Source organism: Odocoileus virginianus, chromosome 2 (genome assembly GCF_023699985.2).
Source record: "Odocoileus virginianus isolate 20LAN1187 ecotype Illinois chromosome 2, Ovbor_1.2, whole genome shotgun sequence".
NCBI lineage: Eukaryota > Metazoa > Chordata > Mammalia > Artiodactyla > Cervidae > Odocoileus > Odocoileus virginianus.
This window is the reverse complement of record NC_069675.1, coordinates 88,051,370-88,070,621: the sequence shown is the minus strand read 5'-3', so window position 1 is coordinate 88,070,621 and position 19,252 is coordinate 88,051,370. Positions and strand designations below refer to the sequence as shown.

At 51.7% G+C, this 19,252-nt stretch overlaps 1 protein-coding gene across 8 annotated transcripts in view; it reads right to left on the bottom strand.

The window, feature by feature from the left end:
- The window catches only part of DAB2IP (DAB2 interacting protein), a 208,461-nt gene that overhangs the window by 119,446 nt on the left and 69,763 nt on the right, over window positions 1-19,252 (bottom strand). For 4 of the 8 annotated variants that reach the window (XM_070452132.1, XM_070452148.1, XM_070452153.1 and 1 more), the window contains exon 1: window positions 15,928-16,151. The exons of 3 other annotated variants lie outside the window; for them this stretch is intronic. In XM_070452132.1, the coding sequence (XP_070308233.1) occupies window positions 15,928-16,051 (124 nt within the window). In that variant the 5' untranslated portion in view covers window positions 16,052-16,151. Of the gene's footprint in view, window positions 1-15,927; window positions 16,198-19,252 lie in introns of those variants that run through there. One more of the 8 variants, XM_070452161.1, reaches the window with a different exon arrangement.

Here is a 19,252-nt window from a genome sequence, read left to right as displayed (position 1 = left end):
AAGTTCATGCTACAGGTCATGAATTGTAGAGTCCTTTGTCTCTGACCCACAAGTCCTGTGTCTTCTGCCGGCACCCAGGAAAGTCTACAAGGCTAAGTGGCTAGTTGGCAAGTAGGGTAAAATCCCCACCTTTCACAATAATTAAGAGAGGATCAAAAACACTTTGGAGTAAATTTAACAAAAACAAATGTAAGACATAACTAAAAAAATATTGCTGAGAGACATTAAAGAAAACCTAAATAAATGGAGAAATACACCACCTTCAAGAATTGGAAGACTCAGTCTTATTGAGATGGCATTTCTCTCCAAACTGATGTACAGATTCAATGCAATCCTAATCAAAATCCTAGCAGGCGTTTTAAAGGCACTCAATTTTAAATTTAGATGGCAAAGCAAAGGACCTAGAAGAGCCAAGCAATCTGGAGAAACTAGAAACAGGCTGGGGGCTTATACTACAGGGTTTCAAGAGATACTTTCTAGTCTGGAAATATAACTAAAGTAATCTAGAGAGTATGGTATTAGCACAAGGACTGACATATAAATCAATGGAACAGAATAAAGAGTCCAAAAATAGTCCCACATATAGATGGTCAGTCGATTTTTGGAAAAAAGTACAAAGGTAAATTGATGGTGGAAAAGATGGTTTTTTAGACAGATTTAGCTACAGAGGAATTGGATACAGTAAGTCCCCTACATGTGAACAATTTCTGTTCCAAGTGCCGGTTCATAAGTCCAATAAAGTTAGCCTAGGTATGCAACTAACACAATGAGCCATATAGTACTGTACTGTAACAGGTTGATAGTACTTTTCACACAAATAATACATAAAAAACAAACACAAAAAAATTTTTAATCTTACAGTACAGAACCCTGAAAAGTAGAGTAGTACAGTACAATAGCTGGTACACAGGGGAACGTTCACATCTGTGAAAGCTTGCGACTTGAAGGTTCATATGTAGGGGATTTACTATATTTGTAGGTAATAAAAATGGACCACCAGGAAATGTGGAGAAACAGATCTAAGAGAAATGAGGACTGCACCCGATGTGTATTTTTATTCTCACACCGACTCCAAGCAGGAGACATCAGCTCCAGCTTTAACAGGAAGATACTGAAGTTCAGCAACATCAACGGAAAGGGCTGTGACCACACAGCTAGGAAATGAGGAAGGCAAGATTCTAACCTGGTAATCTCCGGATCAAAGGACTGCCCCAGGGTGGGAAAAGGGGGTCCAAGTCCTCCAGGATCCATCTCCAGGTACCACCTCAGCCCTGCTACCCACGGCAGGAAGAGATGAAGGATGCCTCGCTCGACTGCACATTTGGTTCTGCGATATTGGGTGTGGGTAAGGGAAGGAGTCAGGAGTCTATGGAACTGTGGGAGCCTGTTTTCTCCAAATGGATTGGGATCAGAGTTCAAGTTGTCTTTAAGTTCAGGGCATGGTTCAGAGTCAGTGGAGGTTGCCCACTGTTGCGGAGGTGGGGTCTGCTGGGAGAAAGGCATGGAGGTGACTGTGGGAGCTGGGGTCCATGGCACCTCCTGCCCCGGGAATCCTCAACATAGAGCATTTGGTGGGGGCCTGAGAGCTCCTCAGAGGAGACATGGAGGGATCAGGCTGCGGGTGCTCAGGAGGTGGGAGGGAAGCGCCTAGAAGATGCACCCCCTCCCCACCCCGCGTTGTGTTCCAAGATCCTGCGTACGTCCTCTCCGAAAGGACAGCCCCAGTGTTCACTCCCTGGCCCCCGGTTGGCCTTATAAATAACAGTCCAGCGTAAGTGCTGCAAATTTTTCAGCACCTGTAGACACTGTCACCAGCTCTTCTCCACGCCTCTCTAACTGGAATCCCTTAACAACTGCCTCTGACCGTCCATACTTCCTATTCTTCATCCTGACATGTGCCTCACTTTCAAAGAATTCCCAGCCTTCCAAAAGGATGAATTGGGCTTCCCTGGTGGCTTAGCTGGTAAAAAGAATCTGCCTGCAATGCAGAACACCCTGGGTCAACCCCTGGGTCAGGAATATCCCCTGGAGAAAGGAATATCCCCTGGAGAAAGGAATGGCTACCCACTCTCGTATTCTTGCCTGGTGAATTCCATGGACAGAGGATCCTAGCGGGCTGCAGTCCATGGGGTCACAAACAGTAGGACACAACTGACCAACTAACACTTTCACTTCTCACAGAATGAGTTATCCGGCCTGAAGCCTTCTCTCCTCCCTGTGCCTTCTTTTCAGGACATGGCCATATATTTAATTATCAAATAGACCATTGAACGCATGCTAATAAACCACGTATTTCATTTAACTGTTCAGTTCAGTTCAGTCGCTCAGTCGTGTCTGACTCTTCCCGACCCCATGGACCACAGCACACCAGGCCTCCCTGTCCATCACCAACTCCCAGAGTCTACCCACACTCATCTCCATTGAGCCAGTGATGCCATCCAGCCATCTCATCCTCTGGAGTCCCCTTCTCCTGCCCCCAATCCCTCCCAGCATCAGGGTCTTTTCCAATGAGTCAACTCTTCGCATGAGGTGGCCAAAGTATTGGACTTTCAGCTTCAGCATCAGTCCTTCCAATGAACACCCAGGACTGATCTCCTTTAGGATGGACTGGTTGGATCTCCTTGCAGCCCCAGGGACTCTCAAGAGTCTTCTCCAACACCACAGTTCAAAAGCATCAGTTCTTTGGCACTCAGCTTTCTTTACAGTCCAACTCTCACATCCATACATGACTACTGGAAAACCATAGCCTTGACGAGACAGACCTTTGTTGGCAAAGTAATGTCTCTGCTTTTTAATATGCTATCTAGGTTGGTCATAACTTTCCTCCCAAGGATCAAAGTGTCTTTTAAATCCATGGCTGCAGTCACCATCTGCAGTGATTTTGGAGCCCCCCAAAATAAAGTCAGCCACTCTTTCCACTGTTTCCCCATCTATTTGCCATAAACTGATGGGACTGGATGCCATGATCTTAGTTTTCTGAATGTTGAGTTTTAAGCCAACTTTTTCACTCTCCTCTTTCACTTTCATCAAGAGGTTCTTTAGTTCTTCACTTTCTGCCATAAGGGTGGTATCATCTGCATATTTGAGGTTATTGCTATTTCTCCCAGCAATCTTGATTCCAGCTTGTGCTTCATCCAGCCCAGCATTTCTCATGATGTACTCTGCATATAAGTTAAATAAGCATGGTGACATTATACAGCCTTGACGTACTCCTTTTCCTATTTGGAACCAGTCTGCTCAATGTCCAGTTCTAACTGTTGCTTCCTGACCTGCATACAGATTGCTCAAGAGGCAGGTCAGGTGGTCTAGTATTCCCATCTCTTTCAGAATTTTCCACAGTCTATTGTGATCCACACAGTCAAAGGCTTTGGCATAGTCAATAAAGCAGAAATAGATGTTTTTCTGGAACTCTCTTGCTTTTGCAATGATCCAGCAGATGTTGGCAATTTGATCTCTGGTTCCTCTGCTTTTTCTAAAACCAGCTTGAACATCTAGAAGTTCATGGTTCACGTATTGCTGAAGCCTGACTTGGGAGAATTTTGAGCTTTACTTTACTAGCGTGTGAGATGAGTTCAATTGTGCAGTAGTTTGAGAATTCTTTGGCATTGCCTGTCTTTGGGATTGGAATGAAAACTGACCTTTTCCAGTCCTGTGGCCACTGCTGAGTTTTCCAAATTTGCTGGCATATTGAGTACAGCACTTTCACAGCATCATCTTTTAGGATCTGAAATAGCTCAACTGGAATTCTATCACCTCCACTAGCTTTGTTCATAGTGATGCTTCCTAAGGCCCATTTGACTTTGCATTCCAGGATGTCTGGCTCTAGATGAGTGATTTGTATAGTTCTTCTGTGTATTCTTGCCACCTCTTCTTAATATCTTTTGCTTCTGTTAGGTCCATACCATTTCTGCCCTTTATTGAGCCCATCTTTGCATGAAATGTTCCCTTGGTATCTCTAATTTTATTGAGGAGATTTCTAGTCTTTCCCATTCTATTGTTGTCCTCTATTTATTTGCACTGATCACTGATGAAGGCTTTCTTATCTCTCCTTGCTATTCTTTGGAACTCTGCATTCAAATGGGTATACCTTTCCTTTTCGCCTTTGCTTTTCGCTTCTCTTCTTTTCACAGCTATTTGTAAGGCCTCCTCAGACAGCCACTTTGCTTTTTTGCATTTCTTTTTCTTGGGAATGGTCTTGATCCCTGTCACCTGTACAATGTCATGAACCTCTGTCCATAGTTCATCAGGCACTCTGTCTATCAGATCTAGTCCCTTAAATCTAAACTATTATGTAACAAATTTATTGTATACAAGTATAAATAGAGGACATACAAGTAATTTCTTTCTCTTAATACAAGCTGACCGAGATCAAATAATATAACATAAAAAAACACCCCAAAAAGCAGCTTCCGAGATAATAAACCATACACATTTATGCTCACAGGTAAGGGACGAAGAGCACTACATCACACACAAACGTAAATATCAATAGAGGTTCCAAAGTAGGTATCACCAAACTCCACCTGACAGTTTTAATAGAAGAGATATGGATCTGGTTTTTATAACATCATATTTGAGTTTAACTCATGACTGGTGATTACTCCGTTTCTGAAACATGAAAGGGCTTGTTCTATCCTTTCTCAGATGTTTACCAGGTAAAAGACACAAACCAAGGAATCCTTGAGTCTCTTTTGGCTCCTTTCTGAGGATTTCTAGGAACTTTAGCCTGAAGTGTCACCTTTCCATTTTCACTCCTAAGTTTTCTCCTTCACCTCTGTAGCCGCAGGGCCTATTCCCGGCCAGACAGAGAGCTGGCATTTACTCCAGGTTGCTGGAATTCAGAACTGTAAAGGCTTCCCTGGTGCCTCAGCTCTTAAAGAATCCACCTGCAATGCAGGAGACCCAGGTTCGATCCCTGGGTCAGGAAGATCCCCTGGAGAAGGGAATGGCTACTCACTCCAGTATTCTTGCCTGGGAAATCCCATGAACAGAAGAACCTGGTGGGCTAAAGTTCGTGGGGTTGCAAAGAGGTAGACAGGATTGAGTGACTAACACTTAACACTAAAGGAAGTCTCAGCGTGGAAACAAGTGTTCCCTCTCCTCCACCATGTACAATTTCTCTCTCTCCATTTTTAAAACCCACAGTGCAATGCTACACATTTGGAAGCATTTGCAAATGTAGTAAAATCATAATAGTACATGTGGGCAGGACAGGCATTGCCTTGAGGAGGCTGATTATTCCTGGGGAAAGTGTAGGAGGCTTTAGCTATATCTCAAGGGTCAGCAAATTTTTTTTTTTTCATAAAGGGCTAGACAGCAAATATGTTAGATTTGTCTCCACTATTTAATTCTGCCAAGGTAATGTGAAAAGAGCCATAGACAATATGAATGAGCATGGCTGTGTTCCAACAAACTTTACTTATAGACATGGAAAACTTGAATTTCCTATAATGTTCACATTATAAAACATTATTCCTCTTTTGATTTTTGTTTCAACCCTTGAAAAAATGTAAATGCTATTCTTAGCTCACAGGTCATACAAAAACAGGTGGTGGGCCATATAAAAACAGGTGGGATCTGGCCTCTTAGCTGTGCTTTGCCGATCCCCTGCTGTACCTGAATCATTTTATTTCTAAGAAAAAGAGGAAAAAAAAAAGAAGAGAAGCAATCATGGCAATGTTAATATTCACTCAGTCTGAGGTGAGTGCATGGGTGTCTGCAATATGATTTTCTATACTTTCAAATATTTGAGAATTTTCCAAAAATTCAAAAAAGGAAAAAGCCTGGAAATAATCTCCCAAATCCTCTCAGAGCTTATCACTGGGTGCTGGAATTAAAGTCGCTTTTTAAAAATTTTCTTCTCTTCTATAATGGGTGTTTCTTTATTACTTTTGTAATCCTAGGGGTTGAGGGGAAAAGGGTAAAACATTGACATGCATGTATATGCATGCTAAGTTGCTTTAGTCCTGTCCAACTCCATGCAACACTGTGGACTGCGGCCTGTCAGGCTCTTCTCTGTCCATGGGATTCTCCCAGCAAGAATACTGGAGTGGGTTGCCATGTTCTCCTCCAGGGGATCTTCCCAACCCAGGGATGGAACTCAGGTATGTTGTCTCTTGCATTGGCAGGTAATTTCTTTACTTCTAGCACCACCTGGTAAGCTCCAAAACACTGACTTTATATTCTTTAAAAAGGAGACAGAGGAGTTTGGCCCATAGCCAGTGGTCTCCCCTGGGGACTATCAGTGGCCCAGGAGCCTCTTCCACAACATCGCAGGAAGGGCTGCCCCAGCCCCCAGCCCATGCCCTGCACTCCTTAAACCGGCCCCCTCCTCTGCAGACAGCTCTGCCTCTGGGGGTGGGACCAGAGGGCTGCATCCTGGGTCCTGGGAAGCCCAGCATCCCATCCCAGGAGGACTCAGAGGTTGCCGCTGCTGGGGAGGGTGCGCAGGCCCACAACCAATTTGCTGCTAAACACGCAGCTCTGACACCTGGACACCAGGTGGAACGGTGACTATCCAGACAGTTAACGGCAAACCCCAGCTTCTCTCAGATCTCCAGATCCACCCAACTTCTCCAGCAATGTCCAATTCTGCCCGCCACCCCCACCCCCAACTTTTTGACCCCCTGCAGCCTCCAGTACTTTATCTATCACTCTCTTGAAGGCGCTCCCCAAAGCACCCCCCCATGGCAGTCTGGTGTCCCTCTCCCATCCCTGCAGCAGAGTCAGAGCAGGTCTGTTAGCCACGCTCCCAGCTCTGGAGGCCCCTTTCCCCATCCCAAGCTGCCCCACTTGCCCAAGCCTATCTCACCACCAGCCCCCACCGTTCTCCCTGTGAGCATGGCCCCGTTCCTCTTGCACCAGGATGGCTGACACAGTCATCTATGATCCCTGATTTCCACTCTCCCCACTACCTGCTCCCATCACATCAGTCTAGCTTGCTGGGGGCTTAAAATCATCTTCCTAAATTGCAGCTCTGGTAAGTACAGTGAGAGTGAAACATCAAGGACTCAGCCACTCAGTTGCTGGGTGATGCTGAGCCAGTCACGTAACCCATCTGAGCCTCAGTTTTCTCATGTGCAACATAGAGCTGACAAGATGATCTGTGAGAAAGGGCTTCCCTGGCGGCACAGTGGAAAAGAATCTGTCTGCCGATGCAGGGGACATGGGTTCGATCCCCGGTTGGAGAAAATTCCACGTGCTACTGGACAACTAAGCCAGTGTGTCACAAGCCACTGGGCCCATGTTCTAGAGCCGGAGAGCCGCAACTACTGAGCCCCTGCGTTGCAAGTACTGAAGCCCATGCACCCAGAGCCTGCGCTCTGCCAGAGAAGCCACCGCAATGAGAAGCCCACACACAGCAACGAAGCGGAGCCCCCCACTAGCCACAACTCGAGAAAGCCCACAGGCAGCAACAAAGACCCAGTGCAGCCAAAAGTAAATCAACAAATAAGCAAAAAAAATTTGTTTCAAAGATTGTGAGAATGAGGACTTAAGGAAACACGGCACACGAAGAACTTAGAAGCGGACACTGGCTCTGAGCACTCGAAAAAGGACAGTTGGTGCTATTATAATGACTGTTATTTCCAGAATTCTCCCTGGGAGTCCCTCTGGCCTGCCAGGGGGTAGTTCCAACCTCTTGGCTCACCATTCAAGGCCCTGCCTGTCCTTCCAGTCACACCATCTGCTAACACGCTTACTGGACCACCTTCCCCTTAGGCCCAGCTTCCTGCAGGTGGGGGCTGACTGTATGCTCTACGGCAGCCCCTGGCACAGGGCTTGCAAACAGTAGGTGGCTCACTAAAGCTCTGCTGCTCTGAACAAGTACAAGTAACACTTGTGGCAGCCTCTGGGGGGGAGAGAATGCCAAGGAACCATCTGGATGGTTCCGATCCCCACAGGCATCACATTTTATTTCTAGATCAGCCCTAACAGAGCTACAATTAACCCCTCAGGCTTTGAATGAACAGATAATGACAACTCACCCTGCCTATAACGATACCCTATGTTGTTTCACATCTACTTGTTCAAAGTACTTCTGAGCCCAGAGGTCACACAGCATTTATGGTGCACTCAGGAGGACTCCCACCCTGGCCATACTCCTGATCCAAACCCAATGCCCAGGATAGAGATCTAAGTGAAAAGTGAAAGTTGCTTAGTCGTGTCTGACTCTTTGTGACCCCATGGACTATTATTCTCCAGGCCAGAATACTGGAGTGGATAGCCGTTCCCTTCTCTAGGGGATCTTCCCCACCCAGGGATCGAATCCAGGTTTCCCGCACTGCAGGTGGATTCTTTACCAGCTTAGCCACCAGGGAAGCCCAAGAATACTGGAGTGGGTAGCCTACCCCTTTCTTCAGGGGATCTTCCTGACCAAGGAATCGAACCGGGATCTCCTGCATTGCAGGCAGATTCTTTACCAGCTGAGCTACCAGGGAAGCCCTAGGATAGACATAAATGGATTTTTAAAAAAAAAAAAACCACCTTTTCCCTAAGACTAACCCAGATTGCCAATTTATTGATTTCCAACCTCTAAATGCAAGTTCTACAAAGGGACACCAAAAGGAGGCCCATCGTTGGCTGCCTGGCTCCCTCTGGCCCCGCTTTCTTCCTCTCCCCTCTGTTCCCTCATCCACCAGAGGCCTAGGAGAGCAGGCTGGGCCTTGCACCCCCACACCTTTCTCCCTGGGCTCTGCCTTTTCCATTTCACAGTCGTGTCAACACATCACCTCTAAGGGCCAAGAAGAAAGAAATGACACAGCCCAGATGCCGACGGAGCTCTCCTGTCTGTCAGGGAGAAGAGAGAAGGGAAATAAAAGCTAACAAGACTTCCAAAACCAAAATCCCCAAACCTCCTCTCGGGTATCTGGCAGCTGTCAAAGTCAACACAGGAAGCCGATGGAGGCGGGGGAGAGCCCATCCCAAAGAAAAACCCGGGCAGCAGTGGAGTCTGGGATTCTGAGACCAAGCAAGGCTGCGTTTCCAAGGACGCGGATGGCGTCCTCACGGGCTCAGCTTTTCTGCTAACGTACAGGTGGTCTGTCTAGACTGCGGAACCAAGCCCGTCCTTTCCTGAGCACCAAGTCTACTCTTTTTTAATTTTTTTTTCATTCGTATTATTTGGAGGGCTATTGAGATTCCCCTTGCTTCCTTATTTATGCAATCAGAGGAAACCACAGCACAGAGAACCGCTTCCAAACTCAAGGCCACGTGGGCCAATTTCAGATGGATAATTAAATATTGAACAAACGCTGAAATGCCTCTACTAGATGGGGACGGCTAAAAATAACCACCCTGCCACTCCACGCGCGGGCATCTCCTCTGTTCCCTCTCAAAACCCTCCTCCCAGCAACTGTCAAACACAACCTTCCCAGAGAAACGGCAGGCAGGCGGGGGTGGGACGGGGGCGGGGGGGGCGGGGGGGGAGACCGGGAACTGACTCCCCAAACACCTACTTGACAGAAAACAAAACTTCAGCTCCCAGCAAGCTCTGAATGTTCCTGACCAGGAAATACTCTCCCTTTCCTGACATTTAACCAAGTGGCCTCAAGAGGAAGGTGCAGGGGAAATATCACAGCCATTGCTTTTCTTTTAAAAATAGCCAAAAGGCTACATGTCATTTCAAAGCATAACACGTATGAGGTTCGGGATGTGAGCACGTTTTGTGTCAAGTTACACAGGAATTCAACCCCTCTTCCTTCCCACCAAGAAGACCCAGCTGCCTCAGTGTCTCCATCTGGGCTAATCTTTTTTTAATTAATTTTTATGTTTTGGCTGCACCGCACGGCATACATGATCTTAGTTCTCTAAATGGGGATTGAACCCACGTCCCCGGCATTGGAAACACATAGTCTTAACCACTTGGCTCCCCCCAACCCCAAGGAAGCTCCCTATCTGCGCCAATCTTAAGCAACAAACAAAATCAATACCGAAACAGGATGCAAAGGAGTATGGATTTCAGACATAGATCACGTTAACATCTTTACGTAACCTCGGGCAAGGGGCCTTGGCTCTCTGAGCCTCAGTTTCCACAGCTGTCATGGGGCACAGTTAGCTCCCAAGGCCGGAGCTGCAAGAAGCCGCCACGATTAATCCCTCCGACCTCCCTCATCAGCAGCTAAGCAAAGCAGGCTCTGGGGCCATGCCTGAGTCACCAGGTCTCAGGAAGTACCAAATGCACTGAGGCAGAGACAGGGGCCTGGCAATCAGAGCTCCAACCTGACCCACTGAAGTCTGCTTCTAAGCATGAGCTCAGGAGGCCGGGGGTCTTGGTTCGAACCTGGCCTCTTCCTCCACACCCTGAGATCGTTTCCTCCCCTGGCAAAGGGAAGTGATGGTGATGACCCCAACCTCTAGGAGGGTTGGAAAGTTAAAAGGAAAAGGTCAGGTGAAGCTCTTAGCACCAGACCTGGCAGATAGTCAGGTGGGTAAAAGGAAGTTGTTTTCTTCCTTATTATTAGAGGTGAGGAGGATGGGCCAGAAACAAAAAGACTAAGAGGCTGACATTCCAGTGGATGCACTGGAGCCTCTGGCCTCCCTCAAGAGCCCAGACAGCTGGGGAAGTGTGCCTCAAACTACCTGCCTGTCTCCAGGGCCCTCACATCAAGAGATGCCAAGCCCTCAGCACAAAGGAACTCGGTGGAAAAACAGGGTGGAGGCTGTAAGACCTGTGACCTGCCCAGGGAAAGGACATGGTTGGCAGGCATGAATGGGAGCAGGGGTGGGGACTGGGGAAGAGACTGGGCCTGGGGATTGGCCTGAGTCATCCAAGGCACAGAGAGGCCGATCAGGAAGACTGACCCCCTACACACATAGATGACAATGGGGTCACTCCCCTGCCTCCCTCCTGAATTATGGCTAGGATGGCTGTGAACACTCAGTAGAGTTGTTGACTGTGCAAATCAGATAGGAGGAGGAGGAGGTGGCCTTATCAAAACCGAGGCCTGACCTCAGAAGGATCTGCCTACGGAGGAACAAGGTGGTGTGTTCACAAGCTCAGGATATGCAGTGAGGCATAACTGGGATCCACTCTTTCTGAGCTGCCTGAAGGTGGACAAGGCTCCCACTCTCTGGGGCAAGGCTTCCACTCTCTGAGAATGCCTGGAGCAGGCATTCAGCAGATAGAAGTCATTGGAATCTGGAAGCTCCCAGGACCTGAGGCATGTAAGGGTGAGGAGGGCCTGGAGAAGCTGGGGCCGATCCCCTCAAAGGAGGGATGGTGTCTCAGCAGGAACAAAGGAGAAACAAGGCAGAAAACGGAATGTGCATAATCTCAGAGGTCTCAGCCAAGTTGGGGGCCCTTGCATGGACATTTAAAGACTGAGGGGACCACAACCAGCCCCCACCAGGGCTATTCTCAGGCCTGTCTAGCCCCCAGGGCCCACACTGCTGCCCAGGGCCCTCTCAGTAGGTCTCCCTGCATCCAGGGTCCCCAGGAGTGGTCCCAGCACCCGCCTTTCCCTCTGGTGGCACTCAGGCACCTTTCTAACCATCGTTCCCAGTTAGGAAGCAGATTCTTCAAACCAGCAACCCCCCCAACCACGTTGCCACCTTACTGGGGTTCCATACCCTGCTCTGTGAAGGTGGCCCCTCTGTGCCTCACTGTCTCCCTCTGGACCCCAGGGGTTGGATCACTCAGCTGCCAACTTCGAAGTCCTGAGAGGGGACCACCACCTCAGGGGATCAGCCCCAGTCCTCCCAGGCACCTGTGTGAGTTCCTCCTGCCTGCATTCCTCAGGGGGTGCTGGGGCACTCCTGGGAGCCCCCTCCCGAGGCCCCTCTCACTGACCCCAGTGTAACTTAGCAGGAAAGACCCCCAGGTAGAGGGGAGAAGAAATACACAGCAACCAAGGTGTAGGGCCATGCCATGGGGTGTGTGGGGGCATGGCAAAAGAACTGACCATCTAAGGAAAAAACCCAGGCAGGGCCTGGCATGTGTCTGGATGCCTGGAAAAACTCAGATGAAGACATAAAGGAAAGAACCTTCCCTGAGTATAGGGATGGGTACTCCAAGAGGTCTCCTGATATGTGGAGGCAACAGGACAGGATTAGCCCCAACTGCCAGATGGTGAAACTGAGGCCCTGGGATGTGCCTAGTAACATAACTAGCTCATGGCTGATCTGAGCTCATTTCCCATGACCCACTGCCCTGTACCCCAAAAAGGACTCGGTGCCCCATGGCAGCTCAATAAGCCAGCCTCCCCAAGCGACTGGGAGCTTGTCAAGGACTGGGAGCCTGTGCAATTCCTCCCCATGTGGCCCCATTCCCAGCACATAGCAGGTGCTCAAGCCGTGTTTGCTAGCCGAGTGAATGGGCGAACTTTATTCATGCAAGGGGGAAATGCAAGTTTTCCCAGGGGTACAAGTAGCTCAGACAAAGCTTATCTTGACCTTGGTGGGAGTAGGTGGGAAGGTACCCTGGCTGGGTGACACACTTTGGGTGGCAGGACCCCCTCAAATTCATGGGTCACACCCAGCCTTCAAGTGGGCTGAGCCACAAGGTCCAATGTAAAGTGGCCAGACGACCCTCGCCACGCCAGCATTACCATCTCCACCCTGCCTCCGGCCATCATCAAACTGCATACCCCAGCCCCACCAGCAGCAGATTCACTCTGCCTCTTCTGAGGATTCAGGGCTCAGCGAAGGAAGGAACACTGCTTAGTGCCCCGCTCCAGTCACACCTTGGGGGGCTGCAGACACTGTCCCTCACTGGCAGCCCCGCCAGAGACAGTCTTCCTCTTGAGCCTGCAGGGAGCTCCCCGCCACCCACTCCAGAGAGACAGTGGAGGCAGTGGGCAGACGGGTGGCAGACTGGTCACAACCCTTCCCCTGGCCAGGCCCAGCTGGGTCCCCACCACCTGCCAACTCTTCCCTGTTCTTTCCTGTTTCTGAACAAACACACATCTGAGTTCTCGGTCATTGTCCTTCCTTGCTGGTGGCAGATGCTGGAATGGGTGTGAAGCAAGGGCCAGATCAGGACTGGGATGCTTGGGGACCTGATGATGTCACCACCATGGGACCAAGCCCCGCCTCCCCGCCCGCCGTAGATGGGGAGGTTGAGGCCTGAGGTCACAAAGAATGAGCTCAAGGCCTCGGGATGGCTCCCCCAGCAAGAGTTCCCACCTGGGTGGGGGTGTTACCCTCAGGGGGAGGGGTGGCCCTGGAGGCAGAGTCAGGGACCTGAGAGTTTAGTGGAGGGAGGTTTGCCCCCCAGCCGGGTAGCTGCACCTCTTACCCTGCCAGGCCTTTCCCCTGCTCCCACCCATGATTCCACATGGCTCAACGGCCTGTAATCAGGCCCCAACTACTGTTCCCCACTATCCCCTCTTAACCAATGCATGCCCTCTGCCACCCCAGGATGAATTCCACCCACAATAAAGTAAAGTAAAATTAGTCACTCAGTCATGTCTGACTCTTTGTGACCCCATGGACTGTAGCCCGCCAGGCTCCTTCATCTTTGGAATTTTCCAGGCAAGAATACCAGAGTGGGTTGCTATTTCCTTCTCCAGGGGATCTTCCCGACCCAGGGATCGAATCCAGGTCTCCAGCATTGCAGGCAGACTCTTTACCATCTTAGCCACCATACCAAGACATTTTCCAACTCCCCGTCTTTGCACTCTGTCCAGAGTAAGGACATCCCAACTTACTCTGCTCTATAAAGAGTAAGGACTTACTTACGGGTAAGACTCACTCTGCTCTGTAAGAGTAAGGACTGCTGCTCTGTCCAGAGTAAGGACATCCACAGCTTACACCACATCAATTGTGGCCCGAGTCCCAGGCAGCACAGGCTTCTAGCTTTCCATGTATGGGGTTGGCCAAAAAGTTCATTTGCGTTTTCCCATCACATCTTATGGAAAAACCCGAACAAGTTTTTGGGCCAGCCCAATATTTGCTGCCCTCAGTCCTTAAACAGCCCTGCTGTCATCACCTCCATTTACCAGACAAGGCCACTGAGGCTGAGAGGTAACTGACCAAAGGATGGCTTTGTGCAGACCCGGGGCTTGAACTCCCATCTGACTCAACCACTCCCTCGGCCAAAGGAAACTCTAGCCAGGTGGTGAGACCCAGTCCAAATGTCATCTCCTCTGCGAATTTCTCCTTGATTTCCCCAGAGTAACTTCTGTTCAAGAACAGCCTCCTCCTGCCTCCCTGCAAGCTGGGTGCTCGGCTGGGGCTCTCACACAAGCGAGCCTGGGAGCTGGGGCTTGGGCTGGCCAGACAAGCATTGATCGTCTCCTGCTCAGTTGGCTGAGTGGGAAGGGAGCTTCTGATCCTCTCTGTGCCCACCGGGCTGGAGCTGGGCTGAGCTCAAGAGTGAAGGGAAGGTCACAGAGGGAATAAGGCAGGGGTGGGGTGGGTGCAGGAGGTGGTCTGAGCTTGCTGGTGGCCTGAGCTTGCCGGGGCACCAGTACAGCTCCTGCTTCTCAGCTGTTCCTGGAATCTTCCATGTAGTAGCAGCCCCCTTTGATAGCCCAGGAAGCTGAGAAAAGGGATGAGCCTTGCCCAGCATCACAGTGCTTGAGCCCAGATCTCTGGTGGCCCAGGGCCAGGTTGGAGGGAGGGAGCAGTCAGGGAGCTCTTCAAGGAAAGCAAGGGGGAGGAGATCACAAGTCTCGGAGGCTTGAAGACTGAATTCCCAGAACACACGCGCATGTGCATTCCCAGCCTCAGCTTGAACCCTTCCACGCACGGGGAACTCACCACCTCAGGAACTCACCACTTCCTGAGGAAGCCCCGAGCATTGCTGCTGAGCCCTGACTGTGGGAAAAGTCTTCCCCGTTCCGGGGGAGGCAGATGAACTTGTACTGCCTGCCTGCCTGACTTATCCTCTCACTGACGAGAAAACTGAGGTTCCAGGCGACCACAGGGTCCAGGCCACAAAACCAGAGCCCGGAGCAGGGGGCACTTGACCAGATGCCAAGCACAGATTTGCTCAAACTCCTCTGGGTCAGGCTGGGCACCAGGCCAGCCTTCTGGATTCCCATGATAACCTGATAGTGTAAACACAGCCCAGGTATCCACTAGGTGCTCCCAGCTCCCCACCCACCCTCCTCCCACCTATGGGCACCTCCGTGGGCCTGAGCCTCTGCCAGGGACTCCGACCTACCCAGGGCCCTTTTGAAGGCCACCTCCTTCCAGGGGGGCCTCCCCACTCCCTCCTACCCAGCCAGGGAAGGAAGTCCCGGCCCCCACCCAGCCCCCTGGATCACAGGCCTTTCCAGCTGAGGATCCTGTTACTGGAAAAAGAAAATGCTGCTTGCACCTCCCCCCTCCGTGTCCTGCCTCCTGGCCTTGAGAGAGAGAAACTCCTTTCAAAGGAGGTGGTGCCCACCCTCGCCCACCCACTCAGAGACATCCTGGACAGATGTTACAGGCTAGCGCTCCTCTGGAGCCAAGGACCCCTGGAATAGGACCCCGGAGATCTACACACGTGTCCCTCCACCCAGGAGGTGGTGGAGTCCTGGTTAAGTCCCAGAGGAGCCCAAGGGGGTTGGGGGCAGGGTAGGCTGAGAGGACAGGGTCCTGCTGGCCTGGGAAGAGCCAGAACTTGAGCCAGAACCGCTCAGGGTGACTCCATTTCCCCCCTACCCGCTACTGAATAAACTGAGGCGTAGAGGTTCAAACTGAGGGTCAGAGGCAAGAGGCTGAACTGCGATCTCCACTTTGCCTGCCCTTGACATGAGGAGACCCCCAAGCCTCAGTTTCCCCCGATCCCCGACCCACCCCCACCCCCAGCGTGGTGGATGGGGAGAAGCTGCGGGAATGGGGACCAAGTAGACACAGTAAGGGGCAACCACAGGGGGCGGGTGAGAGGGTCCGGGGTAAATCGACAGCAGGAGGACCTGGGGTCCCAGGCATCCCAGGGCACCCGGCGGTGAGCCGGGCGCTAGGGAGGACCCGGAGGTCAGGGGTCGGGGTGGCGCCTACCCCTGGCGGGCCGAGTCCGGCTGCGGGAGCGGCTCCTCTGTCGCTGCAGCCGGGGTCTCCTGAGCAGCCGGTAGTAGTAGGAGGGCCTCCCGGTGCTCTTCCTGGCGCCGCCGCCCGCGGACATGCTGCCGCCCGCCGGGCACCGGGCCGGGCCTGGGCGCGCTCACACGGGCCCCATCGCCCGCTCCGGCCGGCCCGGCGGGCGTCCCCGCGTTCTTCCGCGCGCCGCTGCGGCCGCCGCCGAGGCCAAGGCTGCCCCACAAAGTCGCTCAAACTCCTCCTCCCGCTCCCGCCCTCCGAGGAGCAGCCGGCCCCGCCGCGGGGGCCGGGGACCGGGAGGCCGGGCTGGCACCGGCCCGGAAAGTCAGTGCGGGAGAAATCCCGGCCTGGAGTCGGCGGGGCCAGGCGGGCCGGAGTGCCCGGGACCCCAGGCGGGTCCCCAGGAGGGTCATCGAGACCCTGAGAGCTTGAGGCCAGACCTCTGGGAGCCCGCGGCGCCCCACTCCGCGGGAGGGTATAAACACCCGCGTGTGTGCGCTCTCTCGGCGCGTGGCAGGGCGCACGCAAGGCGACCAGGTGGGTACCTTGCTCCCGAACTGATCACCTTCCACTGGGGTTCGAATGAGGCCGGTGCCACAGGGTTGGTTTCTGCACCAGGCTCCCTAGGCTGCGCACCGACACACAAACACACCCCCGGACATACCAGGGTCCCTGCCAAGTAGAAAGCCTTCTCTTGTGGCTCAAAGGATAAAAAAAAAAAAAAAAAAAAAAATCCTCCTGCGGATGCAGGAGATGCAGGTTCTATCCCTGGGCTGGGAAAATCCCCTGGAGAAGGGCATGGCTACCCACTCTGGAATTCTTGCCTGGAGAATCCCATGGACAGATGAGCCTGGAGGGCTATAGACCATGGGGCCACAAAGAGTCATGCAGACTGAGCAACTAACACTTCACCTTCACTTCACTTCAGGCAGGACATTCACCTGTTCTTTTAAAAATCCTCCTGTTTGATATATGTATCACTTTTATATATTTACAATTAGGGTGTGTATTTCAAGCATACAAAATCTAGAGAGAACAGAATGAACACCTACCTATCCATGGGGGCTTTGCCAAATCTGAACATTTTGTCCCTTCGATTTAAAGTGAAAGTGAAAGTTGCTCAGTCATGTCTGACTCTTTTCAACCCCATGGACTGTATAGTCCATGGAATTCTCTATGCCAGAATACTGGAGTGGGTAGCCTTTCCCTTCTCCAGGGGATCTTCCCAACCCAGGTCTCCTGCACTGCAGGTGGATTCTTTATTAGCTGAGCCACAAGGGCAGCCTTTGATCTAAACCCTCTCCCAAGTGAAACACCTCAGATGCTGTGGGGTCTCCCTCGCTGGGCATTTACAGCAGTTCTGGCAGGGCAGAACCATCCCTACCCCACTGTAGGGATGGAAACTGAGCCTCCCTCTATGGCATCCTGCTGAAAGCCTTCAAGTCAGGCACTCCCCAGCTCAAAAGCCATCCATAGCTCCCCAGACTCCCAAAGCCACAAGTGCAAAGAAGCTTCTTTGGTATTTGAGCCTCCAGCGATATAGTTCCCAACAAACCACGCCAGCCTCACCTCTGTTCTTCCCCTGCTTCTCATGCCTCTTTACTCATGAGAGACACGGGCCCCATCCCTGGGTCAGGAGGAACCCCTGGAGGGGGAGGTGGCAACCCACTCCAGTATTATTGCCTGGAGAATCCCATGGGCGGAGAAGCCTGACAGACTACAGCCCATGGGGTCGCAAAGAGTCAGACACGACTGAAGCGACTTAGCACATACTTTTCGCGCACACACACACACACACACACACACAGAAGGGACTGGCCTCCTACCGACTTTTCTCTGCTTGGCCAAAGTCCATCATTCTAGGGCCCACCTCCTGCAGCCTTCCCTGGCCACCCTGGCCATTGGTGGGAGTATCTCTTTCTACACTGCCTTGCCTCTGCAGCAGCATTTATTTTTAAAATTAATCTCATAACCATCTGCCTAAGCTCCAACCCCTCAAGTACAGAAGGGGAAACTGAGGCCCTGGCAGGGAGATCTAACCTGCCTCAGTGACAGAGACAAAGGAACTTAGACGGGACTCCGACAAGTAGTTCTAGGGGTGTGTTGGTGGGAGAGGCACGTGGGGGGCCTGAGGGAGTCTGGGGACGGCTTACTCCAGCACAGCTGAAAAGGTGGGGCCCTGGAGGGGGTGGGGCAATCAGTGGGAATCCAGACCAGGTTTTGCACCTCACAAAGGAGACCCCCTCCCTTGCTCCCTCAGCAAGGGGGGAGGGCCCCCAGGTCGGGAGAAGCCTGGATCACAGCTGGAAGCCAGGCGCCTTCCCAGGACCAGGGGGGAGGGGCCGGAGGGGTATATGCTCCTCCAAACCCTGTCTGGGTTGTCAGAAGCCATCAACTCCCCTGGCCCCTCTCCCCAGAGCTCTGGCCAGTCCCTGGGGAAGATGGGAAACCACAAGGGCTGCAAGGACCCCATTAACCTCCTTTGGCTAAAGCACTGCTCCAGCTCATTTGCAATAGCAGGCATTACCAGGAGCCTCTTTTACAAATGCAGAGGTCCCTGGATAGAGCAGTACCCAATTCTTCCATCCAGAGGTGGGCCAGGTTCTGGAGCCTCCTCCAGGACATCCAGTTTGGAGCCTTCCACTCATCTGGGGCTCCTGCAGCCACCTACCCACACCTTGGCATTTCCAGGAAGAATAACTTCTGAAGCCAGGGCCACTAGTTTTGAGGGGGAGGAGGACTCCCAGGAGGTCCAGCTCAGGATGGGGGCAAGAGTCATCTGGCCCAGTTTCCTCCCTAAAGCAGGAATTCCCTGATGGGCCAGGTTCTAGCTTTCTCAAAGGAGATGAGAGACTGATCAAGTCATCAAGCTGATTAAGGCTGGGATGAGTGGGTCTCGTCTGAGACCCCCAACTAGCAGATTTAGAAGAGTGTGTGTAGAGGGGGGACTTCAGGATCTCATCTGTAAACACAGTCAGGCTTCAGAGGTGCGGCATCAACTCTGCTTATACTTGTGTTCTCAAGTTCTTCTCTGTGCCTCCGTTTCCCTGCCTACAAGGAGAAGTTACAGACTCCTGACCTATCTGCCTCATGGAGGGAGGAGCTTTTGCATTTCTGGCCTTGGGATGGAGTGGGCATTGCCAGGCATCCAAGCTGAACATCTCCTCGGGACTGAGATGAGTACCAAGAAGATACCACCTGGGGGGCTCAGTAGGGAAGGGGCAGGGTGGGAGGTGAGAGAGGAGGTCCAGGACCCCCAGGCAGACAAAGCCTGCTCCCTGCACAC